The 25,177-nt window shown below is 38.9% G+C and overlaps 1 protein-coding gene across 2 annotated transcripts; it reads left to right on the top strand.

Moving 5' to 3' along the window:
* The first annotated feature begins 3,409 nt into the window (after positions 1 to 3,409).
* Positions 3,410 to 24,418, top strand: rorb (RAR-related orphan receptor B). 2 transcript variants are annotated; one of them, XM_004072513.5, is made up of 10 exons: positions 3,410 to 3,755; positions 17,258 to 17,343; positions 17,436 to 17,577; positions 17,758 to 18,189; positions 18,589 to 18,710; positions 18,937 to 19,069; positions 19,213 to 19,320; positions 19,477 to 19,587; positions 19,773 to 19,885; positions 19,982 to 24,418. In XM_004072513.5, the coding sequence occupies exons 1-10, from the start codon at positions 3,749 to 3,751 to the stop codon at positions 20,144 to 20,146; spliced, it is 1,419 nt and encodes a 472-aa protein (XP_004072561.1). In that variant the 5' UTR covers positions 3,410 to 3,748; the 3' UTR covers positions 20,147 to 24,418. The 2 variants fall into 2 exon arrangements, with proteins under 2 accessions (XP_004072561.1, XP_011477682.1); XM_011479380.4 differs by lacking the exon at positions 3,410 to 3,755 and adding an exon at positions 16,549 to 16,705.
* The last annotated feature ends 759 nt before the right edge of the window (positions 24,419 to 25,177 follow it).

Raw genomic sequence — 25,177 nt, 5'->3', positions numbered from 1 at the left:
CACATTTGTGAGCTACATACACACACCCTCACACACAAATGTAATCTTACAGTGAAAAATCACCTGCTTGTTTCGGGGGGGAAAATAAGACGCAGGGTGGAACATGTCGTCAGATTGGAAAGGGAGATTCCTCAGAGACCTGTGGCCTAATTTCTTATTTTCAAGAGAAAACTTATCTAATTATATATAAGTTAACTTCCTAGTGGTCGATTCAAGGGCAGCACTCAGTGGTATGAATGAACAACCTTAAAAGAAACAAGGCTAGAACAAGTAGCTCTTTTGCCACTCTTTGTGTTCTCTTGTCTTCCAGCATCTGTGCTCTGGTGTGTTGTTCACAGGCGACAGCAGCTTGGGCATCAGGTCATTTTGATGATGAATGAGTTTGAAATTTTCTGTAAGAGCACGTGTCCTATCTCAGAGACACCTTCAGTGTTTTTCCAAAGAAGAAGAATAAACTAATTGCAAAGAAGACTGTTTTAACATGTTACAGTGGACTGTTGAGATCACTGATAAATAAAATTCTTCTTGTGAATTTTTTATGTCACTCAGCACTCAAGCACAATATTATATTGCTTTGGCTTATTCCCTCATTGCTGCATTTTATTATTTAGTTTACATATGATTAGTTTGCTGGCAGTGTGTCAATAATGGCATGTTCACACTTGCAAGTTTGTATTGATTTGATAGACTACTTTTTTATCATCTGTGACAGTTTACCTAAACTCTGGTGTGGTCGTGTGCACCAAATCAGCAAACCCTGTTCCCCCTAAGAATTAGGGTCTCGATTCAAGTGCAAAAGGAGTAAATGATGTGAGCACTGCATATTACAAAGACAGAAAAACCCTGTCCACAGCATAAAGGTAAAGAAGTGAGACTCACTTAAAACATGGAACATTTATGTGATGACATGGTGTGGAGATAGATACTTTTTAAAACATACTCATAAGAAGATCAGTCAGACCAGCACATTTACTTCTTGCTTTTCTTTCTTCATTTTGGATGGCCGTTTTCACCGTGAGTGAGCAGCATTTTGAATTGCTTTCCAGGAAGTTTAGTCCACTAAGATTTTGCGTTGCTTCGAAAAAATGCCTTGTAATGCATTTGAGCTTGTAATTCATTGGAGCTTTTAATATTGCTAACAGAAGGTAATGCGGCACGGTGTTAGCATTGTATAAGTTAACATTACCTAAACAGCAAATGACATTACGGATGCTGAAGGCACTGTCATCAGATATGCAGATAATAGATTTTAAGTGTGTTAATCTTGCTTCTTTTGACTGCACATGAGAAAATATCCAAGGGTTTTTTGACCCATGACCCCATGTCAAAAGATTGACAAACAACATAGTAGTGCATGACCTTTAGGTAGATCTTTCATGTACAGTTTAGCAAATTCTATTAAATTACTACCGGTACCTTTGCGACAATAAATTTGAATCAATTGTATAAAATGTCCCCCACTTTAAGCCTTTTTAACTGTACCGAGATCATTTTCCATCTGTCAGGGGGCAGTTTGTGTTGCTGAATCATATCATCAAAAAGCACACATACAAACCATAGAGCAGCTAAGGATGAGGACAGAAACAAACTAGAAGGAATCAAAACAGATGAAGCCAAGTCACAAAAATATATTTATAACAGAAAGCAAATCATTTAACTGGTCTCCACCCACAATTAGCTGAAAGCCTTTGAGATAGAACAATTGTCAGTCAGGTAGATGGACAGATGGAGATGTAGCAAGTGATGAGGAGGCTGCCAGACCAAGCAGACAGAGAGAGATGAAGACAGAAGGACCTGATCCGATCTCAGAGCAGACTACTTCTCCAAGTTTGGCCCTCAGGCGTAGCCCACTCAGCTCCATTCTTCCCTCTTACCACCATATGGACTGAGCGCTCCACACGCCAGTATATCTAATCAAACATAACCTTATGTTCTTTCTTGCTCTGCAGACTATGTTCTTATATAGTAATCTTGCAATTTCTCGACTATCTGTGAGTTTAGGGGACAACAGTGAAGGATTTGCATCGAGAGTCGAAGCTTCTTAATAGATGGCCTGAACTCTGCACAGAAAGCAGACCACATAAAGACCCATCAAGTGCTTTGACAAAATGGGAGGAAACATTCATTGTATTCTCAAGTTCTAACAAGCCCACTGTCTCATTTTAGCCCCTCCTCTTTACTAGCTTTCACTTCCTATTTATCTCAGTCTTCTGTCTGCCGGTCCTTAAAAAGTGTTTCACCCTGACCAGTCTGCGATTTGATCACGCTTGCTTTGGTCATTACATCACAATTATGGAGCTGTTGGTACTGAAGAAATAAAAGACGAAAAAAAGGGGAAGAGGAAAAAAGCGAAGGATGAAATGTAGGTCAGTGGAGATGTGCTTGGGGCGCTTTCTCTCTCTTTCCTTCTTCTCTGCGTCTCCCTCCCTGAGCCAAAGCGAAAGAGGTTAAAAGAGACCAGGAGTTGAAAGTGTCTCCTACCCACACCTGGCTCTCCTCAAACCCACCTTGTCCAAACTTACAGAGGCTCCAAAATCATAGCGCTGCAAAAGGCCAGACACCTTAAATGTAATGCTAAGAATGACGTCCAAATGCATTTACACTTGTTTGCATTTTGAAAACATACAGGTCATTCTACAGGTCAAATGGCATGGGGTGGGTGGGTCAAGATTTCTTATTGTCATGTTCTAATAAAAATCAAAATTAGAGAGGACCAAACCTTTCCTTCTTTTTATTTTTAAATCTACACGTTATAATGTTGCTTTATTAATGATTTTTTTAATCCAAATTTTAACTTTACCATCAGAAAAGTAACAAATGGCTCTGAACAATGCCAAACTACACAGGAAACATCAAAAACACCTACATGTTTGTTTATTTTAAGTGAAATTGACATGATATACTGTGATTTATATCCAACACCCTGCAGCCTGAGCTACTGAGACATTGTACAATGCAGTGGTGGCACCTACTCTTTCAGTTTCCAGGTGAGTGTTTCAGGGTTTCTCAATGGAAAGAGAGGACTCCACCCTGAAAACCACCCAGGCCAGAAGACACCTGAGCTGTTCTGTTTCTCTCTGTGACATAGAATCTGTTAACTCCCTGTACAGTACACAGCTGCTGCCTAGTAAAAGCAAAACTGAGGACATTAATGCCAACTCCAAGTTTGTTCTTTGGAGTCACTTTAACGCATTTATGAGCTGAAACGCCTTCAGTGTCACAGGAGGCTGCATTCGTTTTCATACAATCAGAATGAATGTGCAGGAGGATGACTGACTGATGAAAGTGATGTTAAAAGCTTCTCTGTCTGCGCGCGCGCGTGTATGCGTGCGTTGAAGCTTCGGGTGCAGGAGAGAGTGGGAGGAGCAGGGAATACTCCAGCCCAATCCGGGTAAAGCCTCCCCTGCACACTCTTCCCTCCCTCCCTCCGCCGGCAGAAAGCAGTGAAACCCTCCCATAGGTGAGAGCGCAGATGTCATGAGAAAAGCGGCCACACGACCAGAGCGCACCGAGCGACGCACCGACAGACCTCAGCCCGCCTCCCTGCGCCCCGGCTTGGGATGCTTTTAGCGCAGAGACGCTTCCACACAGGGCAGCCCGTGGACGCACGTCCTCCACGCTCTCGTCGTTGTTATTTTTGAACGTGGATCTTTCCCTCCGCGGTTTGTAGAAAGTGTTTATGTTTGTTTCTTCATGAGTGCTGCTTTGGGAAGCGAGCCTCAGCACCAGCTCCTGCAACGCCAACACGATGCGAGGTAAGAGCCAAACATACCCGCAGTTATCCATCACAAATATGAATGAAGGATTACAATAAGAACTAAAAAATATTATTTATCATTATAGAATTTTTAATTTCAGCTCTTTTTTTTAAATTTGTTTCAACTGTATGTTAAAATATCTGTCCAGACTCGGAAAACTTTTCCTTTATTTTAAGTTTTTATTATACTTTTTAGGATAGGTCAGCTGTCCCTAAAAATGAACATTTTAATTCAAATTTAAAGCAGGGGATCGAAATTGGATTTTATTTTATTTTATCTTTTTGTAATAACTGCGCATTTTTGTGAGCATATCGTGTTGGATCGTGTTTTGGAACGTGACTTCGTTTGTTGCAGCAAACTTGGGCCATAAAAAGTTTTTAGAAAGTTGCGTCTGGACACGCTTCTTTTTCGGGCGCTCCACTAACCCATTTCTGCAGCACTCTGCAGCGCGCCGTGGACATTAACCCACGTCAATGACGTGCTGCACACACACACACACACACACACACACTAACACACGCACACCAAAACGCAAGGGCAGGTGCAAACTTTTTCCTGCAGTTTTCTGTCAATTTTATTTTTTCGTTTTAGCGCAAATGCAGCTTATGAATTTTGAAGCACATTGCGCACAATTTTCCTTTTCAGACATCTATAAATTTAGTCATTTATTGTTTTTTCATTTTATTTTTATTTATTTTAATTTTCTGGTCTTAATGCTGCGCAAATATTCAACGCAAAACCCCACAGACACTGACAATGACCTATAATAATATTTCATTATCTTTTTGTGATATGAAAAACGTGTTTTTGACTTTAAGTATAGTATAATTGAAACTAAATACTTATAATAATAATTCATGTTAGAAAATAATTGGAAGCCCTGGGATCTACATACATACTCTCAAAAAGAAACTAAAAATAATGTTGAAAAATAAATAATATCACCACGTCATTTATTTATGAAAATATAGTTTTTTCAAACCACTTAGTTAGTTGAACTAAGTAGAGAAGGCCTTAATGTAAATGTATAAATATTTATTAGAAGACAGAGATAGAACAATGCACTAAAACAATACATTTTTGAATTCTAACAGAAAAATTGATAATTAAATAGATTAACAACACGATTTACTGAATTAAGATGTTTGTCTGTCTATCTGCCTGTCTGCCTGCCTGTATGTATGTATATCTATCTATCTATCTATCTATCTATCTATCTATCTATCTATCTATCTATCTATCTATCTATCTATCTATCTATCTATCTATCTATCTATCTATCTATCTATCTATCTATCTATCTATCTATCTATCTATCTATCTATCTATCTATCTATCTATATTCTGTTAACAGATAGATCATGCTGTTTGCTTGCTCAGGCCATCAAACATTGTGGAAGCGGAACATTGGAGGCCAAACACGCACCTCTCCCCTTCTCCCCTTCTTTCTGTGTAATCCTGTGTCAAACTTTCCAGCCATGCACCTTGTATTTTATCCATGTTCTAATGGGCCTAGCGTCCACTCTCGTGCACGGACGGCTTTGGAAGGGGGCATACCGAAAGCTCCTGCTTTCACTTTATAGCTGTGCTTGGCAGAAGAGGCCCCCAAAGCGTCTCCCTCACCCCTCTTTTAGCCTGTCTTTCCCCCTCTCTCTCTCACCCCCCACCCACCCACCCTCATCTTCCTCTCTCCCTCTGCACGCCCCAAAGGGTTTTGTCAGATAGAATTAAATCAGTGTGGGCTGTCCGGCCCCCACTCCCAACCTGTGTGTGTGTGTTTGTGTGTGTGTGCGTCTCTGTGTGGAGTCTCGGCTGCCCTTACACTGAAATGTGCTCACAACCAAGGTTATAAAAAAAAAAGACAGAGGCCTCATGTGCATTGGCAATTATCATTTAACAAAAGCCACAAGTCCTGAAGCCCTGACCAAAGATGATGTCAGTGCATGAGTTGACCTGAAACAGCCAAAAAGAAAACAACTGACACAAGAACATCACAATGGCCCTTTCAGAATCTTAGAACAGAGAGGAAAACTCACTGTAGTGTAGAGATAATTACATCTGTAACATCATAAATAGTTGTTTAGAAAAGTTTTAGTGCAATCATTTAGAAAACTTGTTTTATGTATTTTAATTTATGTGAACAAAGAATAATTTTAGTCAACATGTTTATGGCAAAAAAAAGTTATATCTGCAGCAGTGAGGGAAACAAACTTTTGATGAAATTACATTAGAAATAAGTACTTTCTGTCAAACAAATTCATGAACTCATAGGATCAGTGTTTGCATGATCTTCCAGACCTAAACAAACATGCACCAACTTTGTGAACATGTATTTTGTCTGTCAATAGTTTCCTATCATCAGAGTGATACAAATGTTAGCTATTAGCTCATGTCTGGGTTTTTTTTTCCATCAGCAAGTTAGATGAACTTTACCAGCACTTAAGAAGTCTCGCTAGATAGGTCAAAGAGTTCAGATTTGGCAGAAGTCTCTCAGGCTCCATGTGGAACAGTGGGATGAGAGGAACTGAAGGAGAGCAGGAGGACAGTAAAACCAGAGGTGATGAGATTTTAGCAGCAGGAGAAGGAAACCATAGAAAAAGGTTTTCCTGGAACGCAGAGCATCTCATTGGGGTTCATTTAAACTTTGTTCTTATGTATTTCACCTTGCTAGACACTTTGTGTTCACATGCAGAAGGAATTGGAAACACACACTGACAAAAAGCTGCAAGACTACGCATGACAGCCTCATGCCAATAGAATTAGTCCCATCCTGCTTTGCGTTGGAGGCTTGTGCAAGCATCGATCCGTTCAGTTCGAAAGCATCCCGGGATCAATTTTTAGTCTAAGCCAACGGAAGCAGTCTGTGCAGATAAATCTATGGCACATGACTAGTAATGTTTGTATTTAATGAAAAAATATAAATTAGAGTTTTATATATATTTTTAAATTTGGCAATTTTTCATGTTTTTGTGGTGCCGGTTCTATAATGTTATTGCATAATATTTTGTTATGATGATGCGTGACATTTTGTAACAATTCAATAAAAAAAATAGGCTGAAAATAAGAACATTCTATTGAAGTAGCAGATGAGAATGTGACAGCCCCACTTGGAAGCAGTGGGTTAGCGAGCTGTTATTTCAACCAAATCTCTGTTTTTTCATTGTTGAGCTGGAATCGATTGTTTCTCACAATAGCGGGCACCTGGCCTGAGCCACTTAGACTAGTAGTGTTTATAGTGCATATGCGGTCAGTTCTGGAGCACAGTGTTATTGTTTTGTTTGTTGTTTATTGTGTTTTTGTGCTTACTAATGGGCCTGTGTTATGTAAGAAGGAGGGGGGGATTACCCCAAGCCCATGCAGGCTACTTTGTTAATCCCTCAACTCAGCCCTAGTGACTGACTGAGGTGCCACAAACCAAGTTTTAAATTAGGACTCATTTCCCTGCAGTCTCTGCACCTGTCTTCAGTCTACTCTGCACCTTGCACGCCTGTGCAACCTTTGCCGAGGCATCCAGGTTCCCTGGCCTGCGAGTCTACGTCCCACTGAGTCTGTATCACAGTCTTTGTTTGTTTAGCATGGGCTCAGCATGCGCCCCATGTTGGTTTTCCCCCTCTGTGGTTCTCCAGGGGTGTTTAAGCGACCAGTTTTACTCCTTAGTCAGTTCTATCTCTGTTTAATTTTAATGCGCGTAGAGCACGAGCTGTGTGGCAACGCTGCAGTTTATGTCTCTGCTTTATCTTTGCCAGAAGGGATTTCAGCCTGAACCACTCCTAAACTCTAAATCTGCCTCGAAGTCATACTCTCTTCACAGCCTCTTCTGTTTTGGCAGTTGTATTCATCCATGAAGGGAGCGTGTCTTAGTGGACGCAAAACAATATTGGATATTCATGTGTTTTTCTTTCATTTACTCTAAAGTAAATACAAGTAGTTAATAAATGTTGGTGCCTACAAAAAGTGAGAATAAATATCCACCCATGTTTTACACACGATCAGCCTATGTTAAGAACAAGAACACTCTGGATTGTTTAATCACATGCAATTTCAAAGCAGTTAACTTAACATGCATGCTTTTTGACAAAGAACCCCCTACCCCCACCTCCACCCCCGTCCGGAAAAAAAATGCACAAAAACCCCCTAACACTGCGCACAAATGAATGCAGCGATTTCAACAAACTTTGGCGCCAAATGGCATGTAGATGATCTGCAATAATTACTTATTAGGTTCAGTAAAAAACAGTTGGACACACTTTTTTTTTAAATTTTAATTTAATGTTAATTGAGATCTCACAGAGTTTTGTACATTTTTGTGAAAAAGCTAAATTTATTTCTTCACACGCTAAAGTTGGAGCGTCTCACCTGAATGAGGCGAATTAATAAAAGAGGGCAAACACCAGCGGAGACGGGACAAGTGTCAGTGAGTGAATGAGTGAGATAAGATAAGAGGAAGGTAAGGTTACTGTTAGACTTAAGAAGTTATATAAGACAAATGAGGTTCTGTGCATGTGATGGGTTGAGCAGGTGAGTTCTTATGCAAAAGAGGACTGAGAGATGGAAAAACACTCCATTTGGCTTTTACATGCATGCATGTTAGCACATCCACTCACAAACACACAGATGCAAACTGGTGTCCTCGGCCTGCACTTGCACACATTTGAAGCAATGATTAACATAACTACCTGCAATAGCTGCATCCAAAGTCCACCCTTGCAAACCACCTTTTAGACTTTAGCTAAAGCAGATTAGTCTATATACTTCTTCAAATTTCACCGTAGCTACTCTCAGAAAAATGTTAAAGGCATTTAAAAGTTTTCAAACTGGTATTTAAAAACGATTTTTTTTTTTTTTACTAAAGACCGAAATAAAACTTTTGTTTTAAGATCACAACTAGGGAGAGAATTTGCAACTAATCATTTTCAGTTAATTTGCTAGGAAAAATGTAGGCAGAAATGATCTTGTAGGGCAATGATGATATCTGATGATAATCAGAATGCACATTTGTCTGCCTTATGTGAAGTTGTTAGTAGGTGAATAGCATGCTCTGACTACAATAAGCCTATAATGTGACTTAGCCAAGTGCGACATCTTTTCTTAATGACAAAGATTAGCCTGTTTTAGTGCTAGTAATCTCATTGAAGAGACTATTATTCGGTCTGTCTGTGAGGGAGCATGAGCGCTCACATGTGGGAGGCTTGTTGACATTAGGCCTCCCGCCATTCACAAAGAGAATGCAATTAGGGAAACCGCGGCTGCCACTGCCGCTGCGATGTTTGCTCTCTTCACTTTGATGATTTAATGTTCAAATGAAAAATTCTGGTAAATCATCCCACTGGAGACAGAGAAGCACAAGAGAGCAGGTGAAGAACATACTGGGTCGAGCCCGGCAGAGCCAAGTTCTTGTGATAGTCTTTGTGATCAATTTGCCTCTGTGAGAGATGCCCCTGGGGCCACTTTGGGGAGAATCTTGTTAAGCTAAGTTAAATTATTGCCTGAGGCGAGCTATTAGCGGCTATCCCTAGGAGAGAGCGCGCACATGTGCATGCTCACACACTTTAACATGCAGGCTGAATGATTTTGCCTTTTTAAAACTACTTGGAATTAAAAAGAAATCTATTCACAGAGTTGGGTTTTAGCTGTTTTAGGTTTAACCAATTTTTTAAGGAAGTAAGCAATGTGGCATTTTGAGCTTTCACTTAATATTTGCAAGACAAACCCTGTGAAATTGGAAAAATTCTAACCCCTTGCTACGTACATGAAAATGCATTATTAAAGGTTATTTTTCATAAATGTTGTGTAGGCAAAAGAATAGTATTTTCTAGAAGATTTACAGATCTTTAGGTATAAACAAATATATAGCTAAAGGTGGGCTCAGTACTTTAGTATATTCACTTACTATCACTAGCATGTGTTGATTCTTATTTTTGTTTTTACATACAGTCACAAGCCTCTTTAAAGTGTTACTTCAAGCCTTTCTAGAATGTGTAAGTAGACGTATCTGAATGATTTAAGCAATTTTCAGTGAAATCTGAAGGGAAAGGGTGGTTTCCATCCACCTCTCTGTGATTGAATTCTGTTACCCATTAGCCCTAAGTGCGGCTCTTTTCATTAAAGGTTTGAAGTCCATTCAATCTCCTTTGTTATGATGTTCCATGCCTCCTCATTTAATTTGACCAGTCACCAACTCCCGCTGTACAAAAAGTGACTTGAACAAAACAGAGCAAATTTCTCTCCACCTTATGTAAGACCTGAAAGCAATTTTCTGTTTTTCTCTTTTTGGATGTCCCTCTCTCTTTTTATATTTCTCTCTATGCTGGGATAACCACCTTTCCACTCTCTTCCCCTTCAAAGACTGGCACACACACAGTCATCTGACATTAGACTCAAGAGAAACATCATAGTAGGAGGAGTTTGAGGTAAAAGGGAGAAAGAAAATGTAATGTTTGACAGTATCGCAGCCATTGTGTTTGTGTCAAGACTTTTTGTTTTGCATTTTAGCAAAGTATGAGCACTGCTCTGTGTTCTAACAGCCCTTCATGCCTCCAAAAAGCAGAAATAACACAAAAAACATTGGTGACAGCAACAGAATGCTCTCAACACCTACTTTTTTTTGTTTGAACTGACAAAAATATTGTTGCTTGCATTCTCCTGGATGATTTAGCCCTCTCACACCTAACAATTGTTCCTTCCACTCCGATGCACTCTTCCAGTCCTTAAGGAAAGGTCACAGGCCATCAGGGTCCTTTAGGTCACCCAGGGGGTTGGACTGTGAGTCTGTGTGTGTACAGTTATGATGGGAAGCAGATCTGCAGAGGCAGATGGGTAGACTGTGTGTCTGTATGTATGCATGTGTGCAAGCGTGTGTGCTAAGTTAGTGGTTGGGTTTACCCTGTGGGCTTTTCCCACGCCTCCGTCTTTTCCTATCTGCCTTGGGACTCGTGCTGCACTAGGTGGGAGACAGTGTGGGTGTATGGTAAAGGTGAAACGAAGAAATGCAAGTGCACAAATGACATACTATAAAATCTGGTGATTTTTTTTCTTCAAAAAAGTGGATTGCAGTAATGAAGGCATTTGAGCATGTCTGAATGTGAGTTTCTGTCCGAACGTGTCTTTTAATAAATGTTGCTGTGCATGTGCGTTGCTTGCGAGAGCAAATCGATGCACTGGATGGCAGCCAGTGGCCCCCTTCTGTTCCATCTCCATGGCGTCCAATCACACAGCAGTACAATATTCCATGCGCAAACCGCAGCTGATCCCAGACCTGCTATCTGCGCAATTACCCAGAGTGCTTTGGTCTGCATGGCAAACAGGGCATGCCCTCTGACGTACAGCAGAGGAGGGAGGGACCTTTTTTGTAGTTTGTACATCTGGGTGATGGCAGTGTGTGCATTGGGGGGTAAACTGATGGGAGAAGGGGAGGTTGGTGTAGTGCAAGCAAGTTCATCCAGTGTGAATGTCTATATATTACAGAGAGGACAAAAACACGCTTGGAGGCGGGAAATGGGGAGGGGGAGGGGAAGTAGACTGACTGTATGGCTTTACTATGATTACTTTAACACACCGTAAAGCAGACATTATTACAAAGAAACACAACAAACGCACTTCTGATGAGCAATATGTGTGCCACTCATTCTACTCAGAATAAGCCAAACCTTGTTAACTAAAGCTAACTGAGGACCATAGGCAAGTACAGACAGCCTCTTTTCAATGCGAAAATATGAATTTCATCAACTTTCAGATGATTTAAATAAATAAAAAACCTGCAACAGTAAATCTGTAATTAATCCAAGAAAAGTTGGAACTTATTGTCTCACCAGATATAAATAAGAGATTATTTTATTACACAATTCCACCAAATAGTGCAAAATTACCAGCACATTAAAAGAACACAAGGCTGTCAACTTGTGTTAAAAGGCATGTGGTGACTGGGATTTCAGTCAATTTGCTAAAAAAAAAGAAAGAAAAAAGAAAGATACAGAATGGTCAAGTGCATGACATTTAATTTGTCCCTTTGAGAGGAACTGAGAGTCCACCACACTTCAAATCGAATTTATAGTCACTTTAAACTGTAAAAAGGTTAAACTGCAGAAAAAAAGAAAAAGTCTGTCAGCACACAGCAAAATCTTGTTTAAAACCATGAGCAATGGCAGTATTTCATTGATTTTAATGGGGCAGTATGATGTGGAAACATGACAGCAGACACTAGGGATATAACCCACACAGCACTGCTGTAAGCTATTCCCAGCAGTGTGGATTAATCCACTCAACGATCACACCATCAGAAGTTTTCTCAATGTTTTTTAGCAGCGACAGACAAAGAGTGAGGGTGAGACTCAGGAACATTTAAAGATTGTTTTTCCTCTATGCTCTATGAGACAAGGAAGACTGAAACCTTTTTTTTTTGGAAAGATAGAAATAGATCTTAAAATACAGAAACTGAAATGTTTTCCCAGCCACTTACAGCAAGGCGGATCACTCAGAGACGGGTAAAAAAGTCAAACAGACTGAAGAGAAGGGGATGGTGAGAAGTGGTACTATAATTCACAGTATATAGACATCTAAGATCAGCACCAGTATTGCTCCGATTAAACAAGGCTGTGATGGAGGGGAAGCTGATCTCCTTTATTTTCCCAGAAGATATCTAGTTAGCTGGAAAGAAGCTATGCATATTTTTTTAATGAAGTGGAGATACCACCCACATTTATCTCCAGCAAATCAACCCCTGGGACTACAGTAGGAGTTGTGTTTGCATTTCAGAGATGGCTTAGACCGGCAAAAGTTATGACAGAAAGTGATTTCAACTGTTCTATAAACTGTGATACTGAAACCTCAAGTGAATATCTTGTTTTTGCTACTCCATGGTATTATGTGTTGCTCGGGGTGTGTTACTGTTGTAGACCAACCCTGCAGGCTGAAGGAATGAAACATGCATGTCCAGTCTGCCCTATTGGCAACAGAGCCACAAACACACACACATGCACACACACTCGCGTTTGTTCAGCTTTTCTTAATGGGACATTGCACTGACTTTTATATATTTATAATATTTTTAACTTGCCCCTGATCCTAAATGTGCCCATCACCAGTTGATTCCTAACTTATCCTTCATTCATACTCTAGCCCTAATCCTACTCAAAATATTAATATTTCTTTCTTCAGTGAGTCCCCATTAAGCAAACAAGTCCCAACGAGATAAATGATTATGTCCTAATAAGATGACAAATACAAGTACACACACATTCACCCACATTAAGAGAGATAGAGAAACACCACTTGTATTGCAGCATCTAGTGGTCCTAATTTGCTGTTACACTGTGAGAATAGACATAATCAGCTGCCTCTAGTCCAGAGCCTATTAGTTTCAAGGAATGTATTTAAGCATAACGGTTAACAATGCAATGCACAAGAACCCACCTTTTTAAAGTCATCAAAGTAAATGAAACATGTTTTTTAAAGGCTTCTGTTTTATATCTGCATATTAATATAGATAATTAGAGTCTATTTAGAGAAACAGCCAGCCCAGAAAATACACAGGAGATCTTCACTTCATTAAAAATCAATTATCACAACACACGTGCAAATGCAACACAGCCCTCGTGGCCACTACGAGCTGCACACACACACAATGTGTATGTTTCGAATTCAAGCAGCTTTTTTTTGCCTGGTCCTGAGTGAAATTCCTCTCTGGTTGGTTCTATCTTTTTCTACCTGAAGAGATTGTGTACGCCTGATCCACCTCTTAGCTAAAGAACCGCCAGCGTTGCAGTCCAGCTCTTACATAATAACCTCGGGATAATGGTCCCACGCCTGCTGGCTGAGGCTGCTGTCAGTCACTCTGCTCTGACTGGGTCAACCCAGGTTGGAGAGAAGTCCCTCACACCCATGAAAAGCATGTATCTTGAGGGCAAAGCAATCTCCAGAAGCAGAGGCGAGTAGCCTTTTCTACTTAGGTTTTGTTTGGAGATGGATGTTTGTCAAGAGAGGTTAGGGGAAATTTTAACATTAGACTTCTTTCGGTCCCACTTTAAAAATTCAGCCTTCAAGATGCAATCCTTTGCTTGGAATGTAAAATAAAAACCAAAAAATATCTCATCATTCAGCATAATTTTGAATAAAGGAGAACACAGTTCTATTCATCTAATAAAAGTGTGATATTTCTGCAAAATTTAAAGCATTAAAATATATACCAAATTAGAACAATGAGAAAAAACGTATTAAAGAAAAAGATTTTCATGACTTTTACATTTATAGATAGTATGGTCCAAAGACATCTCACAAATTGTCTGGTTATCTTCATGTCATCGTTTAGTATAAAGTAATGTCCTAGAGTTAAAATAATTAAAAAAAATCAAAAGAGAGCAGAAATAATTTTCATAAAGTGGCAATGCAACTATCCAAATAAAAGAAACACAAACAGAAATGTTACTGCATTTTTGCCCAAATCTGGGATAAGTGAAAAGTTTTATTTTTGAGAGGTGGAGATGCAGATTTCCAGTTCGGCAACAATAATATTGAAAAGAATTTTATGAATTTAGGACAAGGAGTGCTAAATGTAGCCTGACACGTGCCATCTCTAACAGTACTGCTGAGTGATGCAATTAATGCAAAGTAAACGGCAATCCAGAAGAATATTGTAAACTATTTAGAAAGAAGTTTAAGTCAAAATGTTTTTAGGCAAACATTTACAAGTGAATTGGACACCTTCTTGTAGCTAGGGGTATGTTGAATAGATATGAATAAAGTTCAAATCCACATAGCATTTATTGCTGAGAATGGGCTTTCTCAAAATGACGACATCACTTCCTTTTGGAGTGTGACAGCTTAGCACATCATTGCTGTGACAGCCAGACAAGTGCAGCAAGTGGGTGGTCACCTTGGCAACAGCAATGCTGTCATGAACGTCTCCCTATTTCCCACCTGACAGTCCCCACAGGCAGTATTTTACACAACACACACTCACTGCACAATACATGCACCCACACAGACAAACATTCATTTACACTTATTTAAATTCACATGGACACATACATTATCCTTCACATAGTGCATGTTCTGTTTCTGTCTTAAAACAAGAGAAAACAATCCCCTGCTTGCAAACCTATGCTCTCTGGGGCAGAATTATTTGATAGACAGAGGAATGCATTTGTTATGGGGTAAAGAAAAGGAACAAAAAAGGAGGTTTTCTTGCACTTTACAAAATAGAAAGTTGGGGAAAAATATGCACTAAAAAGTTTTAACCTAACTGGAGCAACTTAACTTCTACAGAAGATCATGATAGATAGTGAAGAAGTGTTGTCCTGTTTTGTTTACTGCTTCTATATGCTGTGTTCATTACCTCCATGTCCTGGGTGTAACTGACCTGTTTTACAAACTATTAATAGTATGTTACAGGCCACATTCATTGACAGCTTTGTGTATAGAGTCCTTACGTAGTCCCAGTCCACTGCTCTACACTGACCCAGTTTGGAGCCAGTTGGCCGTTAACGGGTGAAAATGGGTCATATCTTGGACAGCGCTAGTACCAGGCAACAGTCTCTTGAACCAAAGTCAGAAGTGTTCCATTCTGTCCCATATTTCTGGTTCTAAGAGGAAAGCAGGTCTCTGCTATTTGGAGAGTTTTGGCTATAGCATGATTGCTTGACTTGCATTCCACATGTTAGGGAATTACTGTCCAAGTCAGGTTTTCTTTATGTGTGTTTGGCATACTGTAAAGAGCAGGAAAATGTCCCAGGACCATTTGTAAGCAATTTTACTAAAAAATAACGTGTCTCAGACATATCAACAATTGTATTACACATAGGGACATCATTGTCATTGTTTTGCCCATGATTTGTGTTTAAACAGCCGAGTACAGCTTTCAGTGCTGCACTTTGACAACAAAATGAGAAATAAAAAAAACTAAAGTTGTATATTATTGGCATTAATACAACAATCCTATTTTGTTTCTAATCTGACAAAGGAAAAAAAGTTTAAGGAGATAACAATGGAGCTATATGAGGGGACTACATCCCTTGGGCTGCATGTTATTGCAGTACGGCTAATTAAAAGGAGTCAGAAATGTACACTGTTACACTGGCAAACTAAAAGGGATTTGTTTAGGTAAATCTAGGGTAAATCTATGAATATGCAGCCATTGTTCAACTTTAGTGAAAGTACAAAAACAAAGAAACTGTTCTTGTATTTTGCATTAATGATTTACATGTTTAACACACATTTACAAGTGTCTCTAAGGTGCAGTTAGATTTTTGTAGTTCACTATAATCATGTCTACCTGGCCAGTTGCTATACAGACATGACTACTTTCATTGATCCTCATAAGAGATTATCCAATTATGAATATTGCACACTCATTCCACCAGGCCTTTTTACATGGACATACACACACACACACACACACACACTTAAATTACAATCCCCTTAAAAGAAAATAAAGTTTATAAACTTTGAGTTGAAAAATGTGAAACTACATTTCTGGATTTACATGCAGTTAACCATGATTTGTACATGAAAATAAGTGTTAGAAATGTTGTCTTAACATGCTTAAGTGAGATCAGTTAATCCAAACGTATACAATTGTAAACAGGGACAATTTGTTTTAAAATTCACAGAAAATGTATAAATTCTTGCAGATTTATCCCACAGGTGGAACTCTGCAAGAGATTATATGAATGGCTGTTTCAGATGGGACTAAGACACTGCTCAGCAGAGGATAGAACAAGCACGTCGGGAAATATTTTAGGATTAGATCGGCTGTCTAATCTCTTTATAGAGCCTGTGCCATCTCAGCAGCATACCTGCCTACCTCTACATACATGTACATCCATATCTTAGCTGGAACTGCCGATTTCTCTTCCTACAATGGAACACATTTTCAAAGCCACATCCTTGTGTGCTGAAATGATTTCCATGTTGTGCCTTTGCTTGTGACTTGTACATGGAGCTTCCTATACACAGTGAGTAAGATAGAAAGATAGAGATAGAAAATTAGTGTATGTCAATTAGAGTATGTTAAATACCAAGAGCAGCTGGCCTGAACCAGGGTATATAAGTGCAGTAAAAAGGGGTATGAAGAGAAAGTATTGTCCTTCTGTGATGTAACCTGTTTCCCATTATAGACAACTTTTTTTTACCTGGAGGGGTCTTCTGCGTCAAATTCAACACAAAAGATAATGCACAAAATCTAGTGATTTATTTGTGACTGATGTGCACATATGCAGTCCTGAGTGCACCAGTCAGTAAAAAAAACTCAAAGATATAATGAATGTTCACATGTCACTGTGCCCTTGTGAATTTGTGGTCCAAAATACTATGCTTGGGCACACTGTGAGCATAGTCAGGTACTTCAGTCCATCCTGTACTGTATCTTCAAATTAAACCACCTGCTGTGGTTAGTGAATGAGTAAGGTGTTACTCTGAGGAGCTAAGGGGCAAATGAACGTTTACTCTGGATTTGAAACAAAATTTGTGACCCATATCTTTTCTCCCATCTTGCTTGTTTTTTCCAGCCCAAATCGAAGTTATACCATGCAAAATCTGTGGAGACAAATCATCCGGAATCCATTACGGAGTCATTACGTGTGAGGGATGTAAGGTAAGGCCTAAATTCCATTGTCAAAAAATATACATGTTACATTTTAAGAAAGCTGAAGTTGAGACCGGTACTCTTTGTTGACCTGCAACCAGGGTTTCTTCAGACGGAGCCAGCAGAACAATGCCTCATATTCCTGCCCCCGCCAGAGGAACTGCCTCATTGACAGAACAAACCGCAACCGCTGCCAACACTGCCGCCTGCAGAAATGTCTTGCACTTGGAATGTCCAGAGATGGTGAGGCCTAGTTGAAATCTTGGTGCTGAATACACAACAATGAATACTGCTCTTGTATATTTTGAACCTATGTTCTACTTTAATAGCTCTGCAAAAAAAAAAAACTTTACACACAAAATGTACTTTTCAAAGCCATCACTAACATCTTTCCCTCTGCATCTTTGTTTTGCCCAAATACAGCTGTTAAGTTTGGCCGCATGTCAAAGAAGCAACGTGACAGCCTGTATGCAGAGGTGCAGAAGCACCAGGCACGGCTGCAGGAGCAGCGGCAGCAGCAGACTGGTGAAGCTGAAGCACTGGCTCGTGTTTATTCCACCAGCCTAACCAACGGACTATCCACTCTCAATCATGAAATCGGAGGGACATATGCCAATGGTCATGTCATAGACCTACCCAAAGGCGGCCATAGTAACGGAGGTGGAATTCCGGGGGGCTACTACGGGATAGATTCAACCCAACCGTCTCCAGATCAGTCGGGTTTGGACATGTCAGGCATGAAGCACATTAAGCAGGAGCCGGTTTACGACCTTACTCCCGTACCCAACCTCTTCAGCTATGGAGGCTACCAGGAAAGTCATCTCGGGCCCAACAATGTCAGCATGGGAGAGCTCGGTAATTTCAGACATTTTGCTCTACAGGCAAAACAGACATTATGACATGACAGTCATCTGAAGTCTGCATAGAAATTGCATAAGGAACATAAATAAGATGTGCTTGAAATAGTTCTAGAGGAGAACCTGAGACATAATTCTAAACTCAGAGTACAACAGGAGATCAGACAGGTTTACATGGCTTACTAACAATGTGTCATGACTGTGGTGACGCTTCAGGGGAAGGATATAGATTTAATGAAAAGGACAAACTTTACATTCAGTAACAAGAATACTGTCAGTAGCAGAAGAGCACACAACTCTGCAGTGATTGAAACACATGACTCTTTAATTTGATACGATTCTTAGTTATCAAATATAGGATGAAAATCGAGAATACATGAGTGTTTCTCTCTTTCAGATCGTATTGCTCAAAATATTATCAAGTCTCATTTGGAGACTTGTCAATACACAACAGAAGAGCTACAGCAGCTCGCTTGGCAGACACATTCCTATGAAGAGATCAAAATGTACCAGAGCAAGGTAAGGATTTAATGTCATTGCCATTATGTACACAAAAAAAACACCGTTTAAACACTGTATATGATAGAACAAAAAACATTTGCAGAACTTTGAATTAGGCATAGAATTCAAAGCGATTTCACAGCTACATTAGTCTCAGCAAATATGCCATTTTTTGTTTAGGTTGTATAATTCCTTCATCTAAATATATGGCATACATGAAATAATTGGGTATGATTGGTTCCAGCCCCGGGACGTGCTGTGGCAGCAGTGTGCCATCCAGATTACCCATGCAATCCAGTATGTAGTGGAGTTTGCCAAGCGCATCTCAGGCTTCATGGAACTGTGCCAGAATGACCAAATCCTACTTCTCAAGTCAGGTATGATAAGTGGAAATGCATCCAATAGATAATAGTATTTTTGATTCTATTTAGTTTAGTGTAAAAAAAATAAAACTGTGGTTTTCAACTCTTTACATTAAATATCAGCTTCATAAATATTTTCTTTTACTTTGTTCATTCAGGTTGTTTGGAGGTAGTCTTGGTCAGGATGTGCAGAGCCTTTAACCCTCTCAACAACACTGTGCTCTTTGAGGGAAAGTACGGTGGCATGCAGATGTTCAAATCTCTAGGTAAGACATGCAGTTTTTTGGAGTGCATTATGAAAGAAGCCAGAAACAAATATGTGCCAAAACAGTCAACTCTTCTCTTCAATCATCAGCCTATAATTGACTAAAAAAGTCTAATGGAATTTCTTTTTGTCTGTCCTTCTCCATTTCTTTTTTAAGGTTGCGATGACTTAGTAAGTGCGGTGTTTGACTTTGCCAAGAGTCTGTGTTCACTGCAGCTAACAGAGGAGGAGATTGCTCTTTTTTCGGCAGCTGTATTAATTTCTACAGGTCAGTTTTGCTTACATAGATGGTGTTTACATTTGAGACAAAATGTGCAAAATCTTGCTGAATGTAGTTTCAAGGTCAATACTTCATTTTATCTGTACTTTAGTGTTGAGTGTTTTTTAATGCAATCAAATTTAGGAGCCTTGGCATAAAAATCATTTTAAAAAAAATCATGTATATTCACTTAGATCGACCCTGGCTGATGGAACCTCGGAAAGTCCAGAAACTCCAGGAGAAGATCTACTTTGCTCTTCAACACATTATGCAGAAGAACCACATGGATGAAGATGCACTGGCTAAGGTAAGTGTCATGCACTTTGTCATACACAAACTGTGGTTAGGTGGTACTTAAACACTGGAACAGTGGTGAATTTGACCATCTCCTCTTGTTTGACAGTTGATCAGCCGAATTCCAACACTGTCCGCTCTGTGCACGCTCCACACAGAGGAGCTCCAGGCCTTCCAGCAACTCCACCCGGAAACCGTCAACGTCCTCTTTCCTCCGCTCTACAAAGAACTTTTTAACCCCGATCCCAACTCTGCCATGGCCATGCCCAAGTGACTGCCTGTGGTCCAAATGCAGCAAACAGCAAAAGACCAAGAAATGAAGTTTGTTTTAATTGACAAGAAGACTGAGGCCACGCCAACTATGCCATCGTTGTGGCAACTGCATATTTCTGAGCTCCCCCAGGCTCTTTTCAGGCTGGTGGGTGAGGATCCATCTCCTAGAAACTCTGAGTTACAGCCAACAATACCAGGAATGTCCAGCACTTATCCCATCCTGTTCACCGCTACAGTCTGAAGAATGTATATATGAACAAAGCGTACCCCAAGCCACAGCCTAAATGGGGCTTCCAGTTGTCTCCTTAATTGAAGTGACTCACCAGAAATGTACAGACTTTGAACAATAGGAACAATTTTTAACTGTCAATCTTTAGAGAAAAAAAAAGGATTGGCAAGCTAATTTGATTTAACTTTCTTAAAACTTTTTTTTCCTACATTAAGACATTGTCAAGTTGAAACAACTAGGTGGGGTAGGGAACTGTGGAGATAGAAAAGCTACTGTAGATATTCTTCTAGTGCGAACGGATTCCAGTATTACTTCTTGTTCTGTTAAAATAAGTTAGTCCTAATTTAAATATGCAGCAGTCCACCGTGACTGACTATACTTTGTCTATGTGTTTTCATTTTATTTGATAGCTTCGTGTACAGAATTTGTAAACTTAGAAAAATGGGCAAAAACAAGAAGTTGAGTTGGTTTTGCTGATAAACAAAAGCCTTGTCTGGATTTTGTTTATATGTATAGAAGGTGCTACATCCTTCTGACCGGAACTTATAGAAATGTAAAGAGAGCATAAGAAGGATTTAAAAAAAAGAAACTAATTGCTAATACTTTTCATGGTGAAGATGTATACATAAATGTTCTATTTTGCAAGAAAAACTATCTGGCAGATTTGCCGGCCTATCAATTGTTTATTTTTTGCTGCAATAATTACGTCCAATAAAAGCTGGACTGCTTTCGAACAATCAACGAGACACAAACAAACAAAAAAAATCAGAAACAAGGACCTCACATTGAACTCCACACCTCTACACAAAGTCCCCGTACTCCTTTTTTCCTCTGAACAATCAGGACCTTGGAGTTATGTTTAGGCACACATAAGTGGGTATATGTCAAAATGAAGATGTGCATCTATAATTGACCAATCAAAAATGGAAAAAAAAGGTAGTTACAAAAGATATGCTTGGGAAAAAATACTTTTGCTCTAAAATATATGGGTGGTGTATGCACTCATCCTCCTATTTGCACAATCCCTTCTATGGATGTTAATCACTCCGGGCTGTTAATATGTAGGACCCTTTTCCTAAAGAGCAATAACTTTCATGACCCCATCCCTCACCCTCCTTCATCCTCCCCTTTTTAACTGTTCAGAACAAGGTAGCAGTGTTAACTTAAGACACACAATATATTGCTTTTTGCTGTTGATCATGACTTAAAATCTCTGTGGATGCAACCCATTCCAGCTCAGACTGCTGGTGTCCCTACAGTCCAGCATGATGTCAAATTTGGACTCACAGCACTGACTGACAAATGTGAAGAAAGGAATCCTTTAGAATTCTTACATTTTTTGTTTGCTGCAATTTCAAGCACTTACAGGTTATAGTTTTTTAACATATTTTACATCAGTTAAGTTATTGTGGTATCCCATCAGGGGACGTTGTCCTTGCCATCTTCTTTTTATTGTGAAAGGACGTGTTCAACCACACATTACATATTTTAAGCAGTTTCAGCATAAATTCATTATTCTTCAGGTGTTACAGTTTTTATCCTCTAATGAGAAGTCAATTGCACAAAATAATTAGCACAGAATCCTATGCGCAACAAAATGAATCATTCAATGGTACTGCTATACAACTTCCTTTCTCTCTATTGTGTTTAATTTAATTTATTTAGGACAAGAAATTGTTTATTTTGCTGTTCAATTTCATAATATTGAGGACTTTGACCTAGTTGTTCATAAGCACTAAAAGTGAAGAGCTAACTTAGAGGTTCAGGCTTGATTTTTTGCACTGTGGCCAAATTTTCGACTTTTCTCACACAAAACGTATTCAGTAAAATTAATGTACAAAAGACATTTTCTTGTTTTAGTTCAAGATTTTTCTATGAACATTTTGAAAATATATTTGACTTACTAGAGAAATCTTCAACATAAATCATGAGAAGTTCTTATATTTATGCTTCAAGCTCTCAGCAAGTCTTTTATCTGTTCCTTCCAAAGTGCAGCGACTTCCCTACAACCCCAGACAGGCCCAAGCATTAGAGGCGCTGGCTCTTTAAGACAATCACTTGCTCTTTAAAGCTTGAATCTCTCAGGGAGCAATTTTTTCTGACTTTGCATTAAAGGGTATCATATTTTTTGCAAATTTACTTAAAAAAACAGATTATTAAATAACTTTTTTGGATGAAAAAAATTGGCATAAGTATGCTAAATATGCCAGCAATCTGCCCAGACAAGGCTTTGATAGATGTGTGTCTATGTGTGTGTGTGTGTGTGTGTTTAGAGCATGAATTCACTGTCTAAATGAAAAACATCTCTAAATCGCAAAAATGATAACAAGCAGAAGAGAAGTAATTTTGCTCTTGTCAAACATGTACAATCAGATGCAGCTTCGGGGAGAGTGAAGGAAGTTAACCAGTAATCTGTTATTTAGACACAACAGCCCAGGGACAGTGAATTCTAACTCTTGCTATGACACTTTTGCGCGAGACATTTTTGTTTTCCCTCGTTAGACTGTGAATCAAAGGGGTGGAATAGGGTTGTGAGGGAAAATGTGCTGGCAAGAAAAAGGCAACACTGTAAGTAAGAAGCTGTAGCAATAACTGGCAGAGTTTCCTCCTGTCATGTTTGCATTGTAAGATTATTTTTATTTTATGACTATTTACTATTATTATTGTTCTTATTATGACTACTATTCTTCTGATACTATTAGCCTATTGTTGTTCTGTTCTATTTGCATGACGTTTCATTGAATTGAAACATTTGGGGCTCATTTGTGTTTTTCTCCTCTAGTGATACTGTGGGTTTTGGCAGGGAGGGAAAAGGGTTAGGGGGCGAACTCCACATCACTTGAGTCAGTTTGAAGCTTCTTTTTTTTCCTTTTGAAAGCTGAACAATATTTTTTAATAAAATGCTATAATTTATACACAACCAATTTTAACATTTGTTGTTGGTTTTGAGTTCTTTCCCCTCTCATCTCTGAATGTGTGAATTGATAAATGGCCCTTCTGAACTGGCTTTAGTCAGCTGGATTGGAGATCCTATATCTGCTGGGGCGGGGACGACAATGTGAGAAGTGTGTGAATGTTACAGAGTAGCCTGTTTGGTGTAAGCAGCTGAATGCATCATACGCCTTTCATATAACAGAGCGCACAACAGGGATTGTCGTTGTCTGTGACGAACTGCTCAGACGTTTTTAATACACTCGATTTGAAAAGCATTTCATACACTTGGTCAAATACACTCCAAACCCCCATCAGCCTTTCCTAATAAAACTAGTCTGCGCGTGTGTGTTTGTGAGACAAAAAACACATTGAAAAAAAAAAAGAGAGAGATGTTTGTTGTACCAATGTTTTGTAAACTTTCTTAATGCATTACAAATGTGTACAAATGGGGTAGTGTTGAAAATTGTTAATTTATTGTTTAGAATGTCTTCGCGTCCCAGAAAGAGCATATAAAACTAAATGTAGCAAACTGTTTCCCAAACCTGAAAGGATCTTGGGCTACAGAACCTCTTTTACACAGGACTGACAAGACAAAATGATAAGACAAAAAAACATTTATTCAAAAAAGAAGAAAAAAACATTGTCTTTGTTTTTTTAAGTGCCATAGCTAGTGAGGAGGGAAAGGATTGGATAAGTGGGCACAGATGCTTTACTGTGAGTTTACAAGAGAAAACCAATCATAAAAGGAGAACTCCAATGAACATGTGTTTGGATTACAATGCATTTATTTTTTTTCATTTTGTGGTTTTCTGATTTTCTGGGGACTCTGCAGTATTCTGAACTCCAACTTGGATTTAAAGCCACAACCTCTGCTGTAGCTTTTTATTGCTGCTCAGGAGTGTTTGTATGCAAGTAGAGTCAGAAACACCTAATACTGATTGATAAGACTTGGTTGAAGTTCAGAGCTTTGCAGGGGCCTTAGTAAGTCCTCCTGTTAGATGTATATATGATGTGAAGGTCTGAAGTCATTTTTGTTAAATTCTATATTTTATTGCTTTTGTAGACATTTTGTTGTGGGAAGAAAAAAATAAAAGAAATTTTATGAGTGCACTTCATGTTTACTTTCTTTTTTTTGGGACTGTTAATAAAAGATGAACAATCATTTCCATAAGCCCTAATTAGACTGTAAACTTAATCTATATTTGATTATAAATACTCAGACTGAATCTTCTGATTTTGAAAAGTTCTAAAAAGTACAACTACCGGTACCTTTTTGTTATGACATAAAAGCTAAGAAATAAGGATAAATAACTTAATAAAATATGTTTGATCTTTTTTTCACTTCTTTACAAGGTAAAATAACCAATACAGACAGAACTATATATCAATACCATCAAGAAAAAAGAAAAAAAACTATTTTCCTGATATCCCCATTCTAAGGCAATAAATCTGGTGGTAGAAGGAAAAAGTGTACAAGTGTTTTTAACTTGTAGAACTCATTCCCAGCTTTAACTCTGGTTTGTGGTAAGGAGTGCTAAATGTAATTTTGTTTTTTTTTTCATTAGGCGTTACGGATCAAAAGTTAACCATTCATGGTTAGCCATTCAACCTGAAACTGAATATGTGAGAAAGATTAAAGCAAGTGCGCCAGACTTTAGCTAATCAACTGTAGCTAAAGTGTAAAGGATCAACAACACTAAACAGGACTTTTATTATTTAAGGCAATTTTGTTTTATATTCATTATGAATAAACATCTGATCCTAGTGTTCTGACTGTTGAATATTCCTGTTTTATTGTAGCACAGAAGTTACTGCGCTGGATGGACTTACAATATAATAAGTAAGTTGTGAATTCAAAGACGACGTACC

Source organism: Oryzias latipes, chromosome 9, assembly GCF_053564925.1.
Source record: "Oryzias latipes strain Hd-rR chromosome 9, Olatipes_Hd-rR_3.1".
Lineage (NCBI taxonomy): Eukaryota > Metazoa > Chordata > Actinopteri > Beloniformes > Adrianichthyidae > Oryzias > Oryzias latipes.
The sequence above is the reverse complement of the archived record's forward strand: the minus strand, read 5'-3'. Positions and strand labels throughout refer to the sequence as shown.